Source organism: Mya arenaria, chromosome 6, assembly GCF_026914265.1.
Source record: "Mya arenaria isolate MELC-2E11 chromosome 6, ASM2691426v1".
Taxonomy (NCBI): domain Eukaryota; kingdom Metazoa; phylum Mollusca; class Bivalvia; order Myida; family Myidae; genus Mya; species Mya arenaria.
This window is the reverse complement of record NC_069127.1, coordinates 1,734,869-1,759,657: the sequence shown is the minus strand read 5'-3', so window position 1 is coordinate 1,759,657 and position 24,789 is coordinate 1,734,869. Positions and strand designations below refer to the sequence as shown.

Genomic DNA, 24,789 nt, shown 5'->3' with positions numbered 1-24,789 from the left:
CTGAAATACAAACAGACATGCTGCCCAATAGATTGACAGATACATTGACTGAGATACAGACAGACATATTGACTGAGAAATTGACAGATACATTGACTGAGATACAGACAGACATATTGACTCAGAGATTGACAGATACATTGACTGACTAAGATACAGACAGGCATATTGACTGAGAGATTGACAGATACATTGACTGAGATACAGACAGACATATTGACTCAGAGATTGACAGATACATTGACTTAGATACAGTTAAGAAATATAACACATCACTGAGGGCCATATGACAATATAAGGACCGGCCAGTTAGCCAATGAAGGTCCATTCACCTTCGGGGGCTGACTGGCCAGTCCTTGTAATTTCATATGGCCCGAAGTGGTGTGTTATATTTCTTATATTTTACCGAACACTTTTAACCATTTAATAATTTTAAAGTGCCTTTGATGTGTTTTATTGAACAAATCTTATAATGTTTACTTGAGAAAAAATGTCCTAGTGCAAACTGCAAGCAGCACTCACCGGTTTGATGACGTCAGCGGTCCATTCTATATTTTTGGCGAGGTCTGGACCGGCCAAAAACATGATATGGACCGCTGACTTTAATAAAAACTGGATTTTAATAAAAATACATTGATAAAGTTAAAGACAGACTCTAAGATAGACATATTGACTATGAGATTAAAAGATACATTGACTAAGATACAGACAGACATATTGACTATGAGATTAAAAGATACATTGACTAAGATACAGACAGGCATATTGACTATGAGATTAAAAGATACATTGACTAAGATACAGACAGGCATATTGACTATGAGATTAAAAGATACATTGACTAAGATACAGACAGGCATATTGACTATGAGATTAAAAGATACATTGACTAAGATACAGACAGGCATATTGACTGAGAGATTGACAGATACCTTGACTGACTAAGATACAGACAAACATATTAACTGAGTGATTGACAGATACATTGACTGACTAAGATACAGACAGGCATACTGACTGAGAGATTGACAGATACATTGACTGACTAAGATACAGACAGGCATATTGACTATGAGATTAAAAGATACATTGACTAAGATACAGACAGACATATTGACTATGAGATTAAAAGATACATTGACTAAGATACAGACAGGCATATTGACTGAGAGATTGACGGATACCTTGACTAAGATACAGACAGACATATTGACTATGAGATTAAAAGATACATTGACTAAGATACAGACAGGCATATTGACTATGAGATTAAAAGATACATTGACTAAGATACAGACAGGCATATTGACTATGAGATTAAAAGATACATTGACTAAGATACAGACAGGCATATTGACTGAGAGATTGACAGATACCTTGACTGACTAAGATACAGACAAACATATTAACTGAGTGATTGACAGATACATTGACTGACTAAGATACAGACAGGCATACTGACTGAGAGATTGACAGATACATTGACTGACTAAGATACAGACAGGCATTTTGACTGAGAGATTGACAGATACATTGACTGAGATACAGACAGACATATTGACCGAGAGATTGACAGATACATTGACTGAGATACAGAGATATGTATTGACTTAGATACAGACAGACAGACATATTTAGTGAGGGAATAAAGATATATAGATAGACATATTGCTAGAGATACTAACAAATGGCACCTTACAGGACATAACAAACATTAGCAATGTCCTGGGTAAGTATCAAAATGAATTAGCTTATTATAAATAAATAAATAAATATTCATTATTATATTCTTTAATTCCATATGTTAATGCGATTAAAACTAAACAAAAAAATGAATAACAACATTTCTAAAGCTAAAATGTTTGTTTTATTGTATGTTATAAACAGATTGTGAAAGTAATTGGTGCTGTTTTAAAGAACATTTTGATGACACTCTTTTTTGCAAACTAAAATTTATAAGAAAAGATTAACAACAAAGCACCTTATACTAATATTACTATACACTTTTATTAAAGCAGTTTAAATTGTAAAACTTTATAAGCCAGAAACAATGCATACCATTAAATTATTGGCTACATCAAGGTTCTGCTGTGTATGTTCGGGTGCTAAATTGGCAACCTGAAATCCCTGAAGCATGTATATTTCTCATTAGAATTAAAAATCACAATCACATAGATAAACTAATATATTCACAACAAAAGCACTGCAAATTACAACAACCAGTATATCAAGCATTATAGGCCTTATTATACAACAACCAGTATATCAAGCATTATAGGCTTTACTATACAACAACCAGTAAAAATTCTCAAGCATTAAAGGCTTTACTATACAACTACCAGTATATCAAGCATTAAAGGCCTTACTATACAACTACCAGTATATCAAGCATTATAGGCCTTACTATACAACAACCAGTATATCAAGCATTAAAGGCCTTACTATACAACAACCAGTATATCAAGCATTATAGGCCTTACTATACAACAACCAGTATATCAAGCATTATAGGCCTTACTATACAACAACCAGTATATCAAGCATTATAGGCCTTACTATACAACAACCAGTATATCAAACATTATAGGCCTTACTATACAACCACCAGTATATCAAACATTATAGGCCTTACTATACAACCACCAGTATATCAAACATTATAGGCCTTACTATACAACCACCAGTATATCAAGCATTAAAGGCCTTACTATACAACCACCAGTATATCAAACATTATAGGCCTTACTATACAACCACCAGTATATCAAACATTATAGGCCTTACTATACAACAACCAGTATATCAAACATTATAGGCCTTACTATACAACAACCAGTATATCAAACATTATAGGCCTTACTATACAACAACCAGTATATCAAACATTATAGGCCTTACTATACAACAACCAGTATATCAAACATTATAGGCTTTACTATACAACAATCAGTATATCAAACATTATAGGCCTTACTATACAACAACCAGTATATCAAGCATTAAAGGCCTTACTATACAACAACCAGTATATCAAACATTAAAGGCCTTACTATACAACAACCAGTATATCAAACATTATAGGCCTTACTATACAACAACCAGTATATCAAACATTATAGGCCTTACTATACAACAACCAGTATATCAAGCATTAAAGGCCTTACTATACAACAACCAGTATATCAAACATTATAGGCCTTACTATACAACAACCAGTATATCAAGCATTATAGGCCTTACTATACAACAACCAGTATATCAAGCATTATAGGCCTTACTATACAACAACCAGTATATCAAACATTTAAGGCCTTACGATACAACAACCAGTATATCAAATATTAAAGGCCTTACTATACAACAACCAGTATATCAAGCATTATAGGCCTTACTATACAACCACCAGTATATCAAGCATTATAGGCCTTACTATACAACAACCAGTATATCAAGCATTAAAGGCCTTACTATACAACAACCAGTATATTAAGCATTAAAGGCTTTACTATACAACCACCAGTAAAGTCAGAGTTTGACTTTATAAAACAATAATCATAAAATCCAGAGTTATGGCCCTTACTTTACAACAGCTATTAAAGCCAGTGCAATGGGCCTTACTATACAGCAATCCATATAGACAGTGTTATAGTCCTTACTATACAACAATCCATATAGACAGTGTTATAGTCCTTACTATACAGCAATCCATATAGACAGTGTTATTGATCTTACTATACAACAATCCATATAGACACTGTTTTAGGCCTTACTATACAACAATCCATATAGACACTGTTATAGGCCTTACTATACAACAATCCATATAGACACTGTTTTAGGCCTTACTATACAACAATCCATATAGACACTGTTATAGGCCTTACTATACAACAATCCATATAGACACTGTTTTAGGCCTTACTATACAACAATCCATATAGACACTGTTTTAGGCCTTACTATACAACAATCCATATAGACACTGTTTTAGGCCTTACTATACAACAATCCATATAGACACTGTTTTAGGCCTTACTATACAACAATCCATATAGACACTGTTATAGGCCTTACTATACAACAATCCATATAGACACTGTTATAGGCCTTACTATACAACAATCCATATAGACACTGTTATAGGCCTTACTATACAACAATCCATATAGACACTGTTATAGGCCTTACTATACAACAATCCATATAGACACTGTTATAGGCCTTACTATACAACAATCCATATAGACACTGTTTTAGGCCTTACTATACAACAATCCATATAGACACTGTTTTAGGCCTTACTACACTGTTTTAGGCCTTACTATACAACAATCCATATAGACACTGTTTTAGGCCTTACTATACAACAATCCATACAGACACTGTTTTAGGCCTTACTATACAACAATCCATACAGACACTGTTATAGGCCTTACTATACAACAATCCATATAGACACTGTTATAGGCCTTACTATACAACAATCCATATAGACACTGTTATAGGCCTTACTATACAACAATCCATATAGACACTGTTTTAGGCCTTACTATACAACAATCCATATAGACACTGTTTTAGGCCTTACTATACAACAATCCATATCGACACTGTTTTAGGCCTTACTATACAACAATCCATATAGACACTGTTTTAGGCCTTACTATACAACAATCCATATAGACACTGTTTTAGGCCTTACTATACAACAATCCATATAGACACTGTTTTAGGCCTTACTATACAACAATCCATATAGACACTGTTTTAGGCCTTACTATACAACAATCCATATAGACACTGTTTTAGGCCCTACTATACAACAATCCATATAGACACTGTTTTAGGCCTTACTATACAACAATCCATATAGACACTGTTTTAGGCCTTACTATACAACAATCCATATAGACACTGTTTTAGGCCTTACTATACAACAATCCATATAGACACTGTTATAGGCCTTACTATACAACAATCCATATAGACACTGTTATAGGCCTTACTATACGACAATCCATATAGACACTGTTATAGGCCTTACTATACAACAATTCATATAGACACTGTTATAGGCCTTACTATACGACAATCCATATAGACACTGTTATAGGCCTTACTATACAACAATCCATATAGACACTGTTTTAGGCCTTACTACACTGTTTTAGGCCTTACTATACAACAATCCATATAGACACTGATATAGGCCTTACTATACAACAATCCATATAGACACTGTTATAGGCCTTACTATACAACAATCCATATAGACACTGTTATAGGCCTTACTATACAACAATCCATATAGACACTGTTTTAGGCCTTACTATACAACAATCCATATAGACACTGTTTTAGGCCTTACTATACAACAATCCATATCGACACTGTTTTAGGCCTTACTATACAACAATCCATACAGACACTGTTTTAGGCCTTACTATACAACAATCCATATAGACACTGTTTTAGGCCTTACTATACAACAATCCATATAGACACTGTTTTAGGCCTTACTATACAAGAATCCATATAGACACTGTTTTAGGCCTTACTATACAACAATCCATATAGACACTGTTTTAGGCCTTACTATACAACAATCCATATAGACACTGTTTTAGGCCTTACTATACAAGAATCCATATAGACACTGTTTTAGGCCTTACTATACAAGAATCCATATAGACACTGTTTTAGGCCTTACTATACAACAATCCATATAGACACTGTTTTAGGCCTTACTATACAACAATCCATATAGACACTGTTATAGGGATTACTATACAACAATCCATATAGACACTGTTATAGGCCATACTATACAACAATCCATATAGACACTGTTATAGGCCTTACTATACAACAATCCATATAGACACTGTTATAGGCCTTACTATACAACAATCCATATAGACACTGTTTTAGGCCTTACTATACAACAATCCATATGGACACTGTTTTAGGCCTTACTATACAACAATCCATATAGACACTGTTTTAGGCCTTACTATACAACAATCCATACAGACACTGTTTTAGGCCTTACTATACAACAATCCATACAGACACTGTTATAGGCCTTTCTATACAACAATCCATATAGACACTGTTATAGGCCTTACTATACAACAATCCATATAGACACTGTTATAGGCCTTACTATACAACAATCCATATAGACACTGTTTTAGGCCTTACTATACAACAATCCATATAGACACTGTTTTAGGCCTTACTATACAACAATCCATATCGACACTGTTTTAGGCCTTACTATACAACAATCCATATAGACACTGTTTTAGGCCTTACTATACAACAATCCATATAGACACTGTTTTAGGCCTTACTATACAACAATCCATATAGACACTGTTTTAGGCCTTACTATACAAGAATCCATATAGACACTGTTTTAGGCCTTACTATACAACAATCCATATAGACACTGTTATAGGGATTACTATACAACAATCCATATAGACACTGTTTTAGGCCTTACTATACAACAATCCATATAGACACTGTTATAGGCCTTACTATACAACAATCCATATAGACACTGTTTTAGGCCCTACTATACAACAATCCATATAGACACTGTTTTAGGCCTTACTATACAACAATCCATATAGACACTGTTTTAGGCCTTACTATACAACAATCCATATAGACACTGTTATAGGGATTACTATACAACAATCCATATAGACACTGTTATAGGCCTTACTATACAACAATCCATATAGACACTGTTTTAGGCCTTACTATACAACAATCCATATAGACACTGTTTTAGGCCTTACTATACAACAATCCATATAGACACTGTTTTAGGCCTTACTATACAACAATCCATATAGACACTGTTATAGGCCTTACTATACAACAATCCATATAGACACTGTTTTAGGCCTTACTATACAACAATCCATATAGACACTGTTATAGGCCTTACTATACAACAATCCATATAGACACTGTTATAGGCCTTACTATACAACAATCCATATAGACACTGTTTTAGGCCTTACTATACAACAATCCATATAGACACTGTTATAGGCCTTACTATACAACAATCCATATAGACACTGTTTTAGGCCTTACTATACAACAATCCATATAGACACTGTTTTAGGTCTTACTATACAACAATCCATATAGACACTGTTATAGGCCTTACTATACAACAATCCATATAGACACTGTTTTAGGCCTTACTATACAACAATCCATATAGACACTGTTATAGGCCTTACTATACAACAATCCATATAGACACTGTTTTAGGCCTTACTATACAACAATAGTTAAAACAAGATTAATGGGCCTTACTATATGAGAATCACAAAGGCCAGAGTTATGGTCCTTATTACATATACAACAACATTAAGGCTTAAAAAAATACATATGGTTCGGGTTACCAAACCATACCTAATAAATGGGCTCCAACCCTACAGTTTTTGTAGTCAGTTGGTAAAGAAAATTAAAATTTAAGTCATTTATTTCTCTGAAGAGCCAAATTCAGCCTCAAAATCAACTTCAGAAAAAAATATCAAAAGCCTATTACTGGTTGAAATGACGCAGGCATCTTTTAGATCGAACTCTGGGGGGAAAAATTGAGTCTTATAATCAGTCATTTAAGGTAACTGGACATTGGACAATAAACAAGTGGTTTCTTTGACATGACCATGCATATCTAAATGGTACACGAAATAATTCAGGATTCCGTTAACATTTTGGAAACAAACTGTACAACAGACTTCGTGGATCTTAATCAAATACTAACCCGACTCCTAGGTCGACCAACAACGGAAGGGAAAATGGCTGTCGGAGCTGCGTCCCCAGCGAAACCGGCCTTGGACATCCCAGATCCAATATCCATGACAAGAGCATCAAAGTCCATATCGCACGTTATAGTAGATTCCTTTTGAAAAATATATTATTATACACAATTTAACTAGATTTTTTTTAAATATATTATAAAATAAACACAGTGGAAACTCACTAAACCGGATTTCCACAAAACCGGAATCCTCGGGATACCGGACTTTTTTTCAGAGTCCGGATTTTCCCCTTCTATTTTCAATGTATAAAAATCCCTACAAAACCAGAACCCTGGAATTCCAGATACCGGACAAAAAATCGAGAAAATTTGTTAGTTGTCAACGTAATTTTACCTCACAAAACCGAACATTTATTTGTTCAAACATGTCAAAATAATTTTGTGTATTAGGAATTCGCGAATCGCATGTCACTTTGTTTTGACAGCTGGTGCGTCGTTAAATATTACACCTGTGATATTGTGTTAACTCGATAATCGATAATGATGATTGCACTGTGGATTGACTGTCGCGCGACAATCAAACGATAATCGAACTTGTGAAAAGAAAATTGACTGAAACATTAATTTGTTTGTAGTAGAAAATAAAGAACTAAAAACAGTTATTTAGTGATCATTTTGAAGGGTTGTTTTATCTAAACACTTCTATGATTGAATCAAATTAGAGCGGTGCGTTAATAAAACTATCAAACATACTAAACAAGCATTAAATTACGCGAGTTGTTTTATTTCAAGACTTGAAAAAAAGATGATTGTAAAAACCCAGGACACCCAAAGGACATCAATCATAACTTTCATAGTTACCAAGTTTCACAGACGAAGATTATTAAATTTTTATCTTTTCAATGCCTGGCTAGATTACCTAACCACCACTGTGACAATTTAATTAGTTACTACCCATCCTAAACGATTTATTGCCTGTTTAAAAGGAAGTGTGATATATTTATTTGAGGATTAAACAAACAACAAGGGCAATCAAGGGATTAAGAAAACATCGACATGACATGTTTGTAAAACGATCTGCCAATAAACTTTCAAACTTGTACCACACTAATAGACTATATGAAGCAATAATCGTACAGTTATACATTAATCCTGCATAGCAATGTCCATGCTCTCCACGAGATCCTCGTGGGTATAACTGTAAGTTATGTGACGTCACACAGTGTGACTCTTTGATCTGAAGCCGATAGAATGTGTTTATTCAGTTCAGTGCATGTATAAAATGGTGTTTTAATTAACTTGATGAAGGATTTACACTTATAGGCGTAATAAATAAGTTTATGACCATTGATTACTACGGATAAATTAATAAGTGGTAAAAAGCAACCATGAACAAACATGTAAATAAAATGTAAAAATGATTATTTCCTATGTACTCGGAGAGCGAAAAAATAATTAATTTATGGTGTCCGAACTCTTGTGAATTACGGTATTCAATATTATTTTGAATAATAAATTGAATTAAACAATAATCAAACTTACATATAAAAAAGCAAAGTTGGTCACTGTCAAAATATTTTTTGCATAACATAACTTTACTCGACAGTATGGTTGTAAAGATAACCATCGCCATTTTCACGAAAAAAAAAAATTGTCACTGTCAACAAACATGGTGGCTGAAAATGCCGGACGATTTTGACATTTTTTCTATGCATATTTTAACCAAAAACATAGATTAAAAGTTTTTTCTCGGACTTTTCACAGATTTTTTTCCCTGCGTCTAATACCCCCTATCGTCTTATACCAAGTCTTTTACGGTAGTCATTTCTTAACTTAAACTAATTTAAAAATGTAGTTAAAATAAAAGAAAAGTTATTTTAAATAAAATTATATATTTGAATCAAATTGAGGAAAATAAAGTACTGGTATTTCAGATATTATTAAGCCACTATATTATATGATATGATAAGTGAGATACTTTACTTAAGAAAATGACTTAAGTTTAAGAGTTTTATGAATGTTGCCCCAGCTTTTTTCCTCGATTGTTGATCTTCTAGGTCATTCAGATTCTTCCTTCATATAAATGCAGGGGCCATAAGGGTTTGTTGAAGGCTAAAGTATTTTTTCAGTGTTTTGAAATTTATTTCCATTTTTGGTTCCTAATAAAACATCTGCACGCACAGGGCTGGGACACAATTTTAAGGATGTCATTGCCAAAATTTTAGAAATGAATGTTTGCAAAAATGTGCTTTTTCTAAAAAATTGGAAATAAATGACTTCATTCCAGTTTTGGGCATATAACAAAAAGCAAAAAATGTTTGTTTCAGTGTACAGTAAGATAGACATATATTTCACCTCGTTAACTCCAAAAGTGCATATTTCACTCGTGGCTACTCCAATTGTAAAATATAACATTTGGTGCACACACGGTGAAATATATTACAATCTTACACTGAAACAAACAACTATTCTCTATATATTTGTAATTTAAAGCAGATTTGTGCATAAAATGGAAGCCTTTTATATATAGACACTGTTTTAGGCCTTACTATACAACAATCCATATAGACACTGTTTTAGGCCTTACTATACAACAATCCATATAGACACTGTTTTAGGCCTTACTATACAACAATCCATATAGACACTGTTATAGGCCTTACTATACAACAATCCATATAGACACTGTTTTAGGCCTTACTATACAACAATCCATATAGACACTGTTATAGGCCTTACTATACAACAATCCATATAGACACTGTTTTAGGCCTTACTATACAACAATCCATATAGACACTGTTATAGGCCTTACTATACAACAATCCATATAGACACTGTTTTAGGCCTTACTATACAACAATGGTTTAAACAAGATTAATGGGCCTTACTATATGAGAATCACAAAGGCCAGAGTTATGGTCCTTATTACATATACAACAACATTAAGGCTTAAAAAAATACATATGGTTCGGGTTACCAAACCATACCTAATAAATGGGCTCCAACCCTACAGTTTTTGTAGTCAGTTGGTAAAGAAAATTAAAATTTAAGTCATTTATTTCTCTGAAGAGCCAAATTCAGCCTCAAAATCAACTTCAGAAAAAAATATCAAAAGCCTATTACTGGTTGTAATGACGCAGGCATCTTTTAGATCGAACTCTGGGGGGGAAAATTGAGTCTTATAATCAGTCATTTAAGGTAACTGGACATTGGACAATAAACAAGTGGTTTCTTTGACATGACCATGCATATCTAAATGGTACACGAAATAATTCAGGATTCCGTTAACATTTTGGAAACAAACTGTACAACAGACTTCGTGGATCTTAATCAAATACTAACCCGACTCCTAGGTCGACCAACAACGGAAGGGAAAATGGCTGTCGGAGCTGCGTCCCCAGCGAAACCGGCCTTGGACATCCCAGATCCAATATCCATGACAAGAGCATCAAAGTCCATATCGCACGTTTTAGTAGATTCCTTTTGAAAAATATATTATTATACACAATTTAACTAGATTTTTTTAAATATATTATAAAATAAACACAGTGGAAACTCACTAAACCGGATTTCCACAAAACCGGAATCCTCGGGATACCGGACTTTTTTTCAGAGTCCGGATTTTCCCCTTCTATTTTCAATGTATAAAAATCCCTACAAAACCAGAACCCTGGAATTCCAGATACCGGACAAAAAATCGAGAAAATTTGTTAGTTGTCAACGTAATTTTACCTCACAAAACCGAACATTTATTTGTTCAAACATGTCAAAATAATTTTGTGTATTAGGAATTCGCGAATCGCATGTCACTTTGTTTTGACAGCTGGTGCGTCGTTAAATATTACACCTGTGATATTGTGTTAACTCGATAAGCGATAATGATGAGTGCACTGTGGATTGACTGTCGCGCGACAATCAAACGATAATCGAACTTGTGAAAAGAAAATTGACTGAAACATTAATTTGTTTGTAGTAGAAAATAAAGAACTAAAAACAGTTATTTAGTGATCATTTTGAAGGGTTGTTTTATCTAAACACTTCTATGATTGAATCAAATTAGAGCGGTGCGTTAATAAAACTATCAAACATACTAAACAAGCATTAAATTACGCGAGTTGTTTTATTTCAAGACTTGAAAAAAAGATGATTGTAAAAACCCAGGACACCCAAAGGACATCAATCATAACTTTCATAGTTACCAAGTTTCACAGACGAAGATTATTAAATTTTTATCTTTTCAATGCCTGGCTAGATTACCTAACCACCACTGTGACAATTTAATTAGTTACTACCCATCCTAAACGATTTATTGCCTGTTTAAAAGGAAGTGTGATATATTTATTTGAGGATTAAACAAACAACAAGGGCAATCAAGGGATTAAGAAAACATCGACATGACATGTTTGTAAAACGATCTGCCAATAAACTTTCAAACTTGTACCACACTAATAGACTATATGAAGCAATAATCGTACAGTTATACATTAATCCTGCATAGCAATGTCCATGCTCTCCACGAGATCCTCGTGGGTATAACTGTAAGTTATGTGACGTCACACAGTGTGACTCTTTGATCTGAAGCCGATAGAATGTGTTTATTCAGTTCAGTGCATGTATAAAATGGTGTTTTAATTAACTTGATGAAGGATTTACACTTATAATAATAAATAAGTTTATGACCATTGATTACTACGGATAAATTAATAAGTGGTAAAAAGCAACCATGAACAAACATGTAAATAAAATGTAAAAATGATTATTTCCTATGTACTCGGAGAGCGAAAAAATAATTAATTTATGGTGTCCGAACTCTTGTGAATTACGGTATTCAATATTATTTTGAATAATAAATTGAATTAAACAATAATCAAACTTACATATAAAAAAGCAAAGTTGGTCACTGTCAAAATATTTTTTGCATAACATAACTTTACTCGACAGTATGGTTGTAAAGATAACCATCGCCATTTTCACGAAAAAAAAAAATTGTCACTGTCAACAAACATGGTGGCTGAAAATGCCGGACGATTTTGACATTTTTTCTATGCATATTTTAACCAAAAACATAGATTAAAAGTTTTTTCTCGGACTTTTCACAGATTTTTTCCCTGCGTCTAATACCCCCTATCGTCTTATACCAAGTCTTTTACGGTAGTCATTTCTTAACTTAAACTAATTTAAAAATGTAGTTAAAATAAAAGAAAAGTTATTTTAAATAAAATTATATATTTGAATCAAATTGAGGAAAATAAAGTACTGGTATTTCAGATATTATTAAGCCAAAAACAAATGAACTAAAAAATTGGAAATAAATGACTTCATTCCAGTTTTGGGCATATAACAAAAAGCAAAAAATGTTTGTTTCAGTGTACAGTAAGATAGACATATTTCACCTCGTTAACTCCAAAAGTGCATATTTCACTCGTGGCTACTCCAATTGTGAAATATAACATTTGGTGCACACACGGTGAAATATATTACAATCTTACACTGAAACAAACAACTATTCTCTATATATTTGTAATTTAAAGCAGATTTGTGCATAAAATGGAAGCCTTTTATGTCAAGCCAATGAAACTTCTGTGTCAACATGACCTTATAATGACCTTGACCCACTAGCATGTATTCTTAAATAGTGTCAATTACAAATAAAATGGCTGTCATCAATAACAAATTTTGACTAACGAAAGTGTTTTCTGAGGTACACTATAAGCTAAAAAAATAGTAAAAAAGTGGATTTTAATAACTCATTAACCATCACTGACTCCTGAAAATGTCATACACATGTAAGTAACTTTATCGTCGGTGCGGGGTGATACAGGAATCCAGTGGATTTCACGTGAAATCCACTCAAAACATGAAATCCACCCAGAACTCAGTTATTTTAAAAAAAAAAAATATATACATATTAGAAAGTGTCTCATGAAGGGTTTATATTTCAAATTTTATTGAAATTGGTCAAAAAATAAAGAAGTTAGAGCAATTTTTCATTTTTTTCCAAAATAGATCGGAAATCGAGGTGAAATCCAGATTCCGATAAGTGAAATCCACTCATAACTCATTAATTTTAATAAATAATTTTCTGTTTTTGTATATTTATTAGAAAGTGCCTCATAAAGGGTTTATATTTCATATTTTATTGAAATTGGTCAAAAAATGAAGAAGTAAGAGCAATTTTTCGAAAATAGATCGGAAATCGAGGTGAAATCCAGTTTTCGAGAAGTGAAATCCACTCTTAACTCGGTTTTATTAATTAGTAATTTTTATTTTTGTATACATTTTGGGAAGTGCCTAATGAAGGGTTTATATTTAAAATTTTATTGAAATATATCAAGAAATGAAGAAGTTAGAGCAATTTTTCGGAAATCGAGGTGAAATCCACATTTTGACAAGTGAAATCCACTTTTTCAGACGTGAAATCCACTCATAACTCATTTATTTTTAACAAATTATTTTTTCTATAGAACAAATAATTGAAAGGGCTTCATAATGGGTTTATATTTCAAATTTTATCCAAATTGATCCAAAAATAAGAAAGTTGTAGACCTATTTTGAAAAAAGATCGGAAATCGAAGTGAAATCCACATTTTTACAAGTGAAATCCACTTTTTCAGACGTGAAATCCACTCATAACTCATTTATTTTTAACAAATTATTTTTTTGTTGAACAAATAATTGAAAAGGCATTATTATCGGTTTATATTTAAAATTTAAATGGAATTGGTCCAAAAATGAAGAAGTTTGATAAATATATTTAAAATTGATCTGAAAGCGTAGATAAATCCACATTTTGACAAGTGAAATCCACTTTTCCAGACGTGAAATCCACTCATAACTCATTTATTTTGAAAAAAAAAATGTTGAACAAATAATTGAAAAGGCATTATCATCGGTTTATATTTAAAAATTTAAATGGAATTGGTTAAAAAATGAAGAAGTTAGATAAATATATTGAAAATAGATCTGAAAGCGAAGTGAAATCCACATTTTGACAAGTGAAATCCAGTATTTGGGAAAAAAAGTGTAAAGAAATAAATTCAATCAAGTATCTTAATATTAATACAGTAGTTGCTTGTGTCCGATGATTCTATTTTAACGTTTTTATGTTTTATTTACTTGCATTAGTATCATTTAATCCGTTTTAGTCGAGATCTCTTATATAACATTAGATCTAATATCTGAATCAGTTGAGATGCAATATACTGGTGTGTTTTTTACTGTAAGTAACCACTATCCAATATATTAGTTCTATAATATCGTTTAATAATTACTCTTGTCTTTGATCTATATCTATCAAAGACGAAGATCACAACTCTCACGTGCCGTTACTTTCGCATTTAGCGGTTAAGGTGATACATCACATATCCGAGAAAGTTGACATATTTGTCCATTTTATATTTTTTGGTTGTTATACATAGATTGAAGGAAAGTGTGTAATTTCAAACTTAATTCTTTGCAGCCAAAGCATGTAACCTAGTCCACTCCTGCTGGCCTCCAAATTTCAAGTGAAAATATCAATTTGTATTCGAGTAACAGCAAAAAACATATCCCAAAAATGGCCATTTTCAAGCGTTATGCTGTCTCATTTGATTTTTTTATATATTCAAACTGTTATATATCTACTTTGCATGATGATTTGGAAAAAATGCATTACCTCAGCTTATAGAAAATTTCAAGTGCTAAATTTTGGTGGGTAAATCAAGAAAATAGACAAATTATTACAGAAATATGACTTATTAACATAAAGTGGTGCTTTTGCCAATTTTTCAAAATCACAATAAGTATCCCTTGTTATATGCATGAAAAACATTGAAAATTCACCCATTTACAAGTGATAACTGTTTTGTAAGACTGATTATTAATCAAACTTCCAATTTTTTGTTGCTTTGGGCATTCATGATTCACATTCTTAAAAAGAAGGAGGTTCACCTGTAAGATTTTCAGGGTTAAAAAATCTGCAGGGTCCGTAACCATGGGTTTGTATCTACATATGTATTAATGACAGAAATGTGGCATTCCACAAATAAAAACCTCTGTATGAGTATGTTTAATGGCTGAAATATTTTTGGAATATTTTGATTTTAAGTTGCATTTTTTTACATATTTAATGTTACGGACACTACAAAATCTGCCTTCAAATTTTGATTTGAAATTTCCATTGTTTTCAATAGCATATTTCCTTATATTTTTTAATGGTAAAAGCAATTTTTTTATTGTGCAATATTGCATCATCTTTTAACTATTGGAAAATACCAATAAAACGGCTGATGCAACAATATTTGTGATGAATTATTGCATCATCCAAAAAACCGCCTTTCTAAGAAATACAACAGTCCAGCTGTAATGATGGAATCAGCTAAGAAAATGGCTTATTTTGGGTAATAGTCGGTCAGATTCCAGCAAGAAGTCCTTTCAAATGGAAAACACTAAAGGTGTTGGTTCCAGTGATGCTCTAGGTATGTATTATCCTTATCTAAACATTCCATGCTATGTTACGTAGGGTCCGTAACCAAAACCATATGTCTGTACATGATGCCCTGAATTAATGCAATTGTCCACATGAAATGCACATGTTGTGATGCTAATTTGTTGAAATTGCCATGCCCAACATATAACAAACTAAAATGGTCTTAACAGGTTGTTTAATGGAAATCCTATGACAGTATGACACACAATTTCATTTTGTGGAGCCTATTACGGAGCCGAGATGAAATATTTTTACATAAAGATTGGCGTGTATGCCAATGAATACAATCAGTGTTATAATATACAGATCACAGACACAGTGGATACTTGTTAAATGTACAGAATTGAAGCTTAAGTAATATTTGATTTGTACTTGTACTCAGGTTACAGACTCTACAAAATACGGCCACTTGTTTCTAAGTCTACTGTAAGTATGTTCAAAAACATTTTTATGAACAGAAACAATACAATTGAACCATATAGGGACATTTATACCTTTTGAGGTTTTTCTTTTCACAAAACCTGTCTTTATATGAAGATTTATATACCATATATATTAATATTCTAAGGTATACATTGAACCCAACCGTTTAAGGTTAATTAATATTCAGAATGTCTTTTTACAGAAGAGAGCCGAAAATCATCACTGCGATCCCGGAAACTTGAAAAAAATGCTGAAATGAATGCTGAAAAGAATGAAGACATAGAAAAGAAGCAAAAGGAGAAAAACAGGCTGAAAGTCAAGGCATGGAGAATGCGTCAGAAAACAGAAAACTCCACAAAATATTCTGAAATCAAAAAGAAAGACACAGAAAGAAAGAAGGAAGCTCGAATGAAAGTGAAACTCATGGCCAATTCAGATCCTGAATTAAAACCCTCCTTAAGAAAGAAAAAAGCTGAAGAAATGAAAAGATACAGACAGAGAAAAAAGATGAAAACAACATGTTCTTCTGAAGATCCTGGTGTTAAAAAGAGTAAGAAACCGGCTCTGGAAGAAAAAAAAGAAAAAAGCTGTGAAGCGAACACAAGCCTGGAGAATGCGAATTAAACTTAAGTCTCCTACAATTCCAATTGTTAACACAGTTGATGAAAATGACAGTCATGGAGAAAGCAGACAGAACAAAAGTAACTTATCCCGTGCAACAATATACAGATGAGCGCAAATGGTGAAAGGCATTCTGCCTAGGACACCAAAGAAGAAAGCCGCCATTTTAAAGAAGCTTATTGAGTCACCTTCAACATCCAAAGTACTTTCTGACCAAGGAGTAACAATGACACCAGCTTGTAAGAAGAAACTTGAAGTAGCAGATGCTATAGTGAATTCCTTGAAAGAAAGTATTTCCGAAGTAAACATTGGTGTTCGAAAAGACAGAGAAAAGAAACATGCATATGATGTAATACGTGAATCAGTACTAAGGAAATACAAAAAATCACAGTTAGTAAATATTTCAATGTGTCTTACAAGACAATGAAGATGAGAAATGAATGGTGGAAAAAGAAACAGAGAAAAACAAGATGTGATGTGATAAGTGATCATGTGAAACAATCAGTGAAAGAGTTCTACCTGAGTGCTGAAATTAGTAGAGAGGTGCCATCCAAACGCGATGTTGTTAGAATCAAAACTCAGACTGGTATGAAAGAAACACTACAGAAACATGTGATGACAATGACACTAGAAGAAACACACAAGTTATACAAAACAAGAAACCCCAATCATAAAATAGGACTTACATCATTCAGCAAACTAAAACCAGTTAATGTAAAGAAAGTGTCCGAGACAAGCAGACGGTCATGCCTGTGCCAGACTTGTTGTAATGTAGCCCTGAAAGTAGAAGCACTTACAACATTGAAACGAGTTGTAAAAGAGACTGACATGACAGAAGACATTAAGATTGATAAGAAGAGTCTGAGTGATGCAACATTCTGCAGCTATGAACAAGAGCCATCTTTAAAATGTGTGTCAAGAAATTGTGAAAAATGTGGAGTACAAGGCCTTCAAAAGTATTTGGCGACTATGGAAGAAATGAACAGAGATGGGATGGTGTCATGGTATCAATGGGAAAGCATTGAAATAAAGAAATATGACAAAGTAAAGCGCTGCGTTTCTTGTGTGCCCAAAGAAGCTGATTTCAAAGTGTTTTTGACAGCTTTAGAGAAAGACATGATGGTGTACCCAGAGCATGCATTTAGAGCATCCTGGCAACAGAAACAAATGGGTGTATGTGTAGAGAAATTAACAAAGGGATCTGTAGCCATGGTAATGGATTTCAGTGAGAACTATGCATGTGTCTTCCAAAGTGAAGTGCAGTCAGGGTTCTTTGATAGAAACCAGGCAACTGTACATCCAATGATGTGCTACTATAAAGAAAGTCTTGATGACAAAGATGTTACAGTAAAACATGCCATCATTGGAGTAAGTGAAGAAACCAAACATGATGCGGATTTAGCAATTGTCTTCGAGAATCAAGCCATTAAATTACTAGAAAGCAGAGGGGTGAAGATTGGTGAACTCCACGAGTGGACTGATGGGTGTGCAGCCCAGTACAAGGGGAAAAAGGCGTTTGCTGATATCAGTCTCAGAAAGCAGCCCAAAATGACTCGAAACTACTTTGAAACGTCTCATGGAAAGAATGTCTGTGATGGGTTGGGTGCAACTGTAAAGAATGCTTGTTATCGTGCTGTAATAAGTAACAGGAAAGTTCTTGGTAATGCTGAAGACGTTTACCAATTTTGTCAAGAAACTCTGAATATGGAAGTAGTGGACACTGTAAAAAGCACTCTGTCGAGAAGAGAATTTGTATTTGTTGAAAATGTGAATAGAAACCGACCAGAAACAAATTCACAAACATTAACTGGAACACGGAAGCTGCACTCTGTTAAGTCTGTTGGTAAAGACTATGAGCTGAACTCAAGGAAACTTAGTTGTTACTGTGATGCTTGTGTGAATGGTGTAACATCAAAATGTGAGAATGTAGACATAGTTAATAAGTGGGGAAAAAGAAACCTTGATGTTATTAGTAAAGTCCAAGAAAAACTAAATGTAAAGAAGAAACAACCATCTAACAAGGAGCAGCCTAAAGCAACCTGCAAAGAACAAACAAAAGGACAGAAACAAATAACTTTGAAAAGAAAATCGGAGACCAAGCAACCAAAAGCCAAGAGGAGAAAAATAGAAGAGACAGCAGCAACAACATCCCAACAAGATACAGCCTTTCAACCTGGTGATTTTGTTACCGTTGGGCTCAAACCGAGAAAAGGACCCATAAGTGTTTACGTTGCTGAAATTACAAGTAAATCTGAAACAGAATATGGGCTTAAATATATGAAGAAAGCTGGAAACGCATATGTGTGGCCTGAGAAGTCAGACGTTTCTCAGGAGCCAACAGAACATATCATTTCAAAGCTAGAAGCTCCTGAACTTGTCAATGAAAGAGGTCATTTTAAATTCAATACACAGGAACTCAGCAAAGTTAAAGTTAATCTGTTGAAAATACACAAACATGTGTATTTCAAATAGAAAATGTTGAGCATGTGTTGGTTCTTACAATGTGTAGAGTCCGTAACCGTAGTGCAGTCTATTTCTATCTCATACAAAAAATATGTTCTATTGATATAAACAGCAGAAACTGACTATACTTGATAGGAAAAGTGTTTATTTTAGAAAAACAATGTGCTTGGGGCACTTGGTTCTACAAACTTTAAAAGTTACAGTTAAAGTTGTGTGATCATTTTTGTTAATTTTTAGAGTTCATCGCAACTGGGATGAAATATGTTTTTTTATGCTTATCTCAAGCAGAGATTTTATGCATTTGTTTGTTAACATTCTAATTGTTAGTTTTCTGTGTTAACCTGAATAATACAGACTTGTTTCCATTAAAATCTTTGTTGTTACATACCTGTTGTAGTGTCTGTAACCTTACACTGACCTGTATGTAAAAGTCGCCAAAAAAATAAATTTATAAAAGCGACTGTAGGAAAACAAATATCATTTCCAATGACTGAAACTTTAAACTAAAAATGGACAAAATTTCATGGCCCTGCATGGAAGTTCATTTTTCCACCTTGGTGAGACACTTAGGTGGACAAATACCGTGTTTTAGCCGATGGTAAGTATAAAATGTATCAGAAAAGGCAATTGTCATTGCTATGGTTTTATTTTTTATGCTATGAACATGTAGTGTTGGATATACGTATTATTTGATATTTAAACGGATAATTAATTGTTTCTGTGTATTTTGTTTTATTATATTTGGATATTTAAAAGGATAATTAATTGTTTCTGTATATTTCTGCTGTATTTGTTCATAAAATGGGAACTTTTCCGTGTAGTGTATGCCTTGAGGCATGTGCACTTGACTCAATTTATTGTGATAATTGTAAGTTGTGGTGCCATCGTACATGTTGTCAAATGGGCAAGCTTGAGCTTAAGTCTTGGGACCAACGTCATCTCAAGTTTGCGTGTATAAAGTGTGCTTGTGTCGGGGATGAGTACAACTACACAGCAGCACTGAATCGGTAAGTGTAATATATACTTAGCATATTTTATAATATGCTTATTATTGAAAACGGAGACGTTTTATATGAGTTAATGCAATATTTATTCATTTCAAAAATATATTTCATAATAAGTTTAAAAGTACATCAACAATCATGAATGGATATTACTACATCTTTAAATGAATGAATGAATGAAGCACATTTGAAAACATAAATAACAACTATATAACAACAATAAATTAATAAGTACGTGTTTTTATAAGCACATTTGCGAACTACTACTACTATTACTACAACAATAAGCATATTTATAACTAACATCACAATAATTGCTTTTAGCTCGTATTAATCTGTGAAATTACGTAATATGTTTCCTGATGGCGTGAAAGTATTTAATGTGTCCTTTGTTGTTGTAGTGCACCATGTCACTGTGATAGTCCTTATGAAATCTTATGTCCTTCATTTCAATGCATTGTACACTTTTTCGAACAAGATTATTGATGCGTTTTCTCTGTGCGTTGAAACTTTTTTTGCTTAGAAATTTGTCTTTGAAGTTTTCCCTTTCTGTTTACCTGTGTATATTTTTTTCATATTTTGCTATTGTTTATTTTGTGTAATTATTTTCCTTCACTGTTGTGAACATACCTTTTCATTATCTCTCATTATTGTAAACCAAGTTAAACATATGATTTCACTTGGTGTAACTTTGTTCTGTTGTATTTGTTTGTTTCTTTTTTTATTTTTTTTTATGATCACGTATATCAACCAATGTACATGTATAAATAACCATAAATAAATGTCTGGCATAAAAATAAATGAGTTGTGAGTGGATTTCACGTCTGAAAAAAGTGGATTTCACTTGTCAAAATATGGATTTCACCTCGATTTCCGAAAAATTGCTCTAACTTCTTCATTTCTTGATATATTTCAATAAAATTTGAAAAATATACCCTTCATGAGGCATTTTCCAAAATGTATACAAAAAATAAAAATTAATAATTAATAAAACTGAGTTAAGAGTGGATTTCACCTCTCGAAAACTGGATTTCACCTCGATTTCCGATCTATTTTCGAAAAACTGCTCTAACGTCTTCATTTTTTGACCAATTTCAATAAAATTTGAAATATAAACCCTTCATGAGGCACTTTCTAATAAATATACAAAAAACAGAAAATTATTTATTAAAATTAATGAGTTATGAGTGGATTTCACTTCTCAAAAACTGGATTTCACCTCGATTTCCGATCTATTTTTGGAAAAAAAAAATGAAAAATTGCTCTAACTTCTTTATTTTTTGACCAATTTCAATAAAATTTGAAATATAAACCCTTTATGAGGCACTTTCTAATAAATATACAAAAACAGAAATTATTTATTAAAATTAATGAGTTATGAGTGGATTTCACTATCGGAATCTGGATTTCACCTCGATTTCCGATCTATTTTGGAAAAAAATGAAAAATTGCTCTAACTTCTTTATTTTTTTGACCAATTTCAATAAAATTTGAAATATAAACCCTTCATGAGACACTTTCTAATATGTATATAAAAAAATTAAATTATTAATTAAAATAACTGAGTTCTGAGTGGATTTCACGTTTTGAGTGGATTTCACGTGAAATCCACTGGATTCCTGTATCACCCCGCACCCCTTTATCGTGATGCAGGGCTGATAATAAGCTTATTAGAAAGGTAACAGGGCGTGTATTCACATAGCGGCTCAACTAAGTGAAAATATTCAACAAAATAACCAAACAGGGACAGACAGCCAAAGAAAACTGAGCTTGTCTCCCAAACAGGAGGCACAACATATATTATGTGATTATTGTGATACATTTACATATTGTCAATAAAATGGACAAGAACAGGGTCATTACCTTTGGCTTTTGTTGGTAGGCAGGAGTTGCTGGTGAGTAGGCAGGACTTGTCAGTGAGTAGGCAGGACTTGTCAGTGAGTAGGCAGGACTTGTCAGTGAGTAGGCAGGATTTGTGGGCGAGTAGTTGGGGCTTGCTGCCATGTATCTGACATCATCATAGACCTCCTCATACATACATTCATCCAAATCTTCATCCAAATCTTCATCTGAAGCCACTAACTATGAAAGAGGGGCATTTTAAGTGTTTAACTCAATGTACCTCCTTACAGTACCTGTTTCATCATCATTGAATCATAACAGGTCCTATGGCAGCTCAATGCATGAAGCTTTTGGTTTGTGGTCACCAAGCCAGATAAGTGGGTTTCCTCCAGATACTCCCGTTTCCCCCAAAACACAAGACCATACTCTCACGTAATATCATGCAAATGAGAGTGATTAATATAATGTTGTAAAATATACAAGTTTAAACTAATGCATGAAGAATTTTGCTGTTGAATTATTTTTTCATCACAAGAAGGTCCACCGAGCCCTAGAATCATTCACCTAGAAACCAAACCCAGGCCTTGACCTATCTAATGCAACCGATAACGATGTTTCCATCACAAATGAATAAACAAGTCAGTATTTTTTGAATGCCTTTTAAATGATATCAAAATTATATGGGGTCACAAGGCATTTATTTAACATAAATGGAGCTATCAGAGAACAAGCTTATGGAGTTGGATTAACAAACATCTTAGCTCTTTAGTCTATATGCCTTCTAACTCGACCATTTGCATCCAATCCTTACCATCCTTTCTTGTTCATCATATCGAATCGGCTCAGCAAAACACCTTTCAGGAGACAGTTCTTCATAGACTTCCTCCTGTAGTTTCTCGCACTGAAAAGCAATATGTGACAGCAATAAGCACCTTTGAACCTCCCTCAACTAAAGGCACTACATAATGGATATATGCAGTCTAGGTTTTTCAGTTGAAAGGGAATGAGGTGAAGGCCATTCCACAGCGGTAATTTGTCAGAAAAGGGAAGAAATGCAGTATAACATTGTCAAATCTTTCTCTCCCTGAAAGGGCAGTTTGGAGATTTTTTAAATCTCAAAATGGTGAAATATATAAAAAAAAAATGTGTGGAAAAGGACTAAAATTCAGCCACAAAGTCAAATTCAAGACATCCCTGCATTCATGCAGACATTTCAAGATATCAGCTATCTACTTTCTTTCATAGAGAAGAGACCATATCAGAGCTGCAATGCAGTCATTATATAACTTTGGTGTAAAAAGCTTGTTTCTTTGACAATATAGATAGATGAATAAAAAGACCTATGTATGAAGGTAGTGATACACAGTTTACTTGCATAATGAGAGCCCAGCGATTAAAAGATCTACTTTGATATTAGATGGGGAGAGGTTCAATCCCTGGCCACTTGTTATATAGCTCTTATTTTGAGATGATTTTTTCTGACCAAAGTTCCTTAGTTAAAACACTACTGTCAGAGCCTCAATACAGACTGAAACAAAACTCACCGCTGACCAGGTTTCTTGTTCATCTGGATCCATCTTTTGTTCCATTGAATCTGAAAAATGTAGAAATTAACGGATATTCATTGCAAATACTGGTTAGTATATAGGCATATGCAAATCATTGTATCAACCTATTAAACAGCTTAAAACTCTAGCTTGATAAAAGAAGAAGATATTAAGACAAAGGTGATATTTTGCAAACCTTAACTTAAAATGAATTTCCAAAAATCAGTTGTTTGCAGTGTCTTTTCCAACCCATCAAAACAGCTTTCACACTTGAGTAAACAAGACCTATATAGCGAGCATGTTGTTGTCTTGTTTAATGCTAAAATAAAGAAGTCCCCCTACTTAAAACAATCCGGGACAGCAAAACAAACAATCACTATAAATTGGTCTTAAGGTACAATACCATTTCTTAGCTCAGCCAAGGATGCATAACCACATCTTGAATAATCCAATGTTGAATAATGTTCTTCCATGGACAGCGCTGTTCCAACACTGGCATGAAGAAATAGGAATGACCATTTAAACTGACAGTTACTTCATTTGGAGACATTACATACACAAAACTTATTCCCTTCAATTTTACTATTATTCACAGGCATCAAAAATCATTTTAAATCATTCTGA

At 33.2% G+C, this 24,789-nt stretch overlaps 2 protein-coding genes across 4 annotated transcripts in view; one reads left to right on the top strand and one right to left on the bottom strand.

Annotated features, from left to right (window-relative positions):
- LOC128237090 (protein mono-ADP-ribosyltransferase PARP4-like) overlaps nt 1-24,789 on the bottom strand; it is an 82,555-nt gene that overhangs the window by 27,302 nt on the left and 30,464 nt on the right. For all 3 annotated transcript variants that reach the window (XM_052952296.1, XM_052952297.1, XM_052952299.1), the window contains 7 exons: nt 24,569-24,657; nt 24,163-24,212; nt 23,430-23,519; nt 22,640-22,858; nt 11,141-11,278; nt 7,799-7,936; nt 2,059-2,127 (listed from right to left, as the gene is read on the bottom strand). In XM_052952296.1, coding sequence (XP_052808256.1) covers nt 2,059-2,127; nt 7,799-7,936; nt 11,141-11,278; nt 22,640-22,858; nt 23,430-23,519; nt 24,163-24,212; nt 24,569-24,657 — 793 coding nt within the window. The remainder of the gene's footprint in view (nt 1-2,058; nt 2,128-7,798; nt 7,937-11,140; nt 11,279-22,639; nt 22,859-23,429; nt 23,520-24,162; nt 24,213-24,568; nt 24,658-24,789) is intronic.
- Nucleotides 16,114-17,676, top strand: LOC128237091 (luc7-like protein 3). The gene is made up of 2 exons (XM_052952300.1): nt 16,114-16,254; nt 16,891-17,676. Exons 1-2 carry the CDS (start codon nt 16,215-16,217, stop codon nt 17,310-17,312), a joined length of 462 nt encoding a protein of 153 aa, XP_052808260.1. The 5' UTR covers nt 16,114-16,214; the 3' UTR covers nt 17,313-17,676.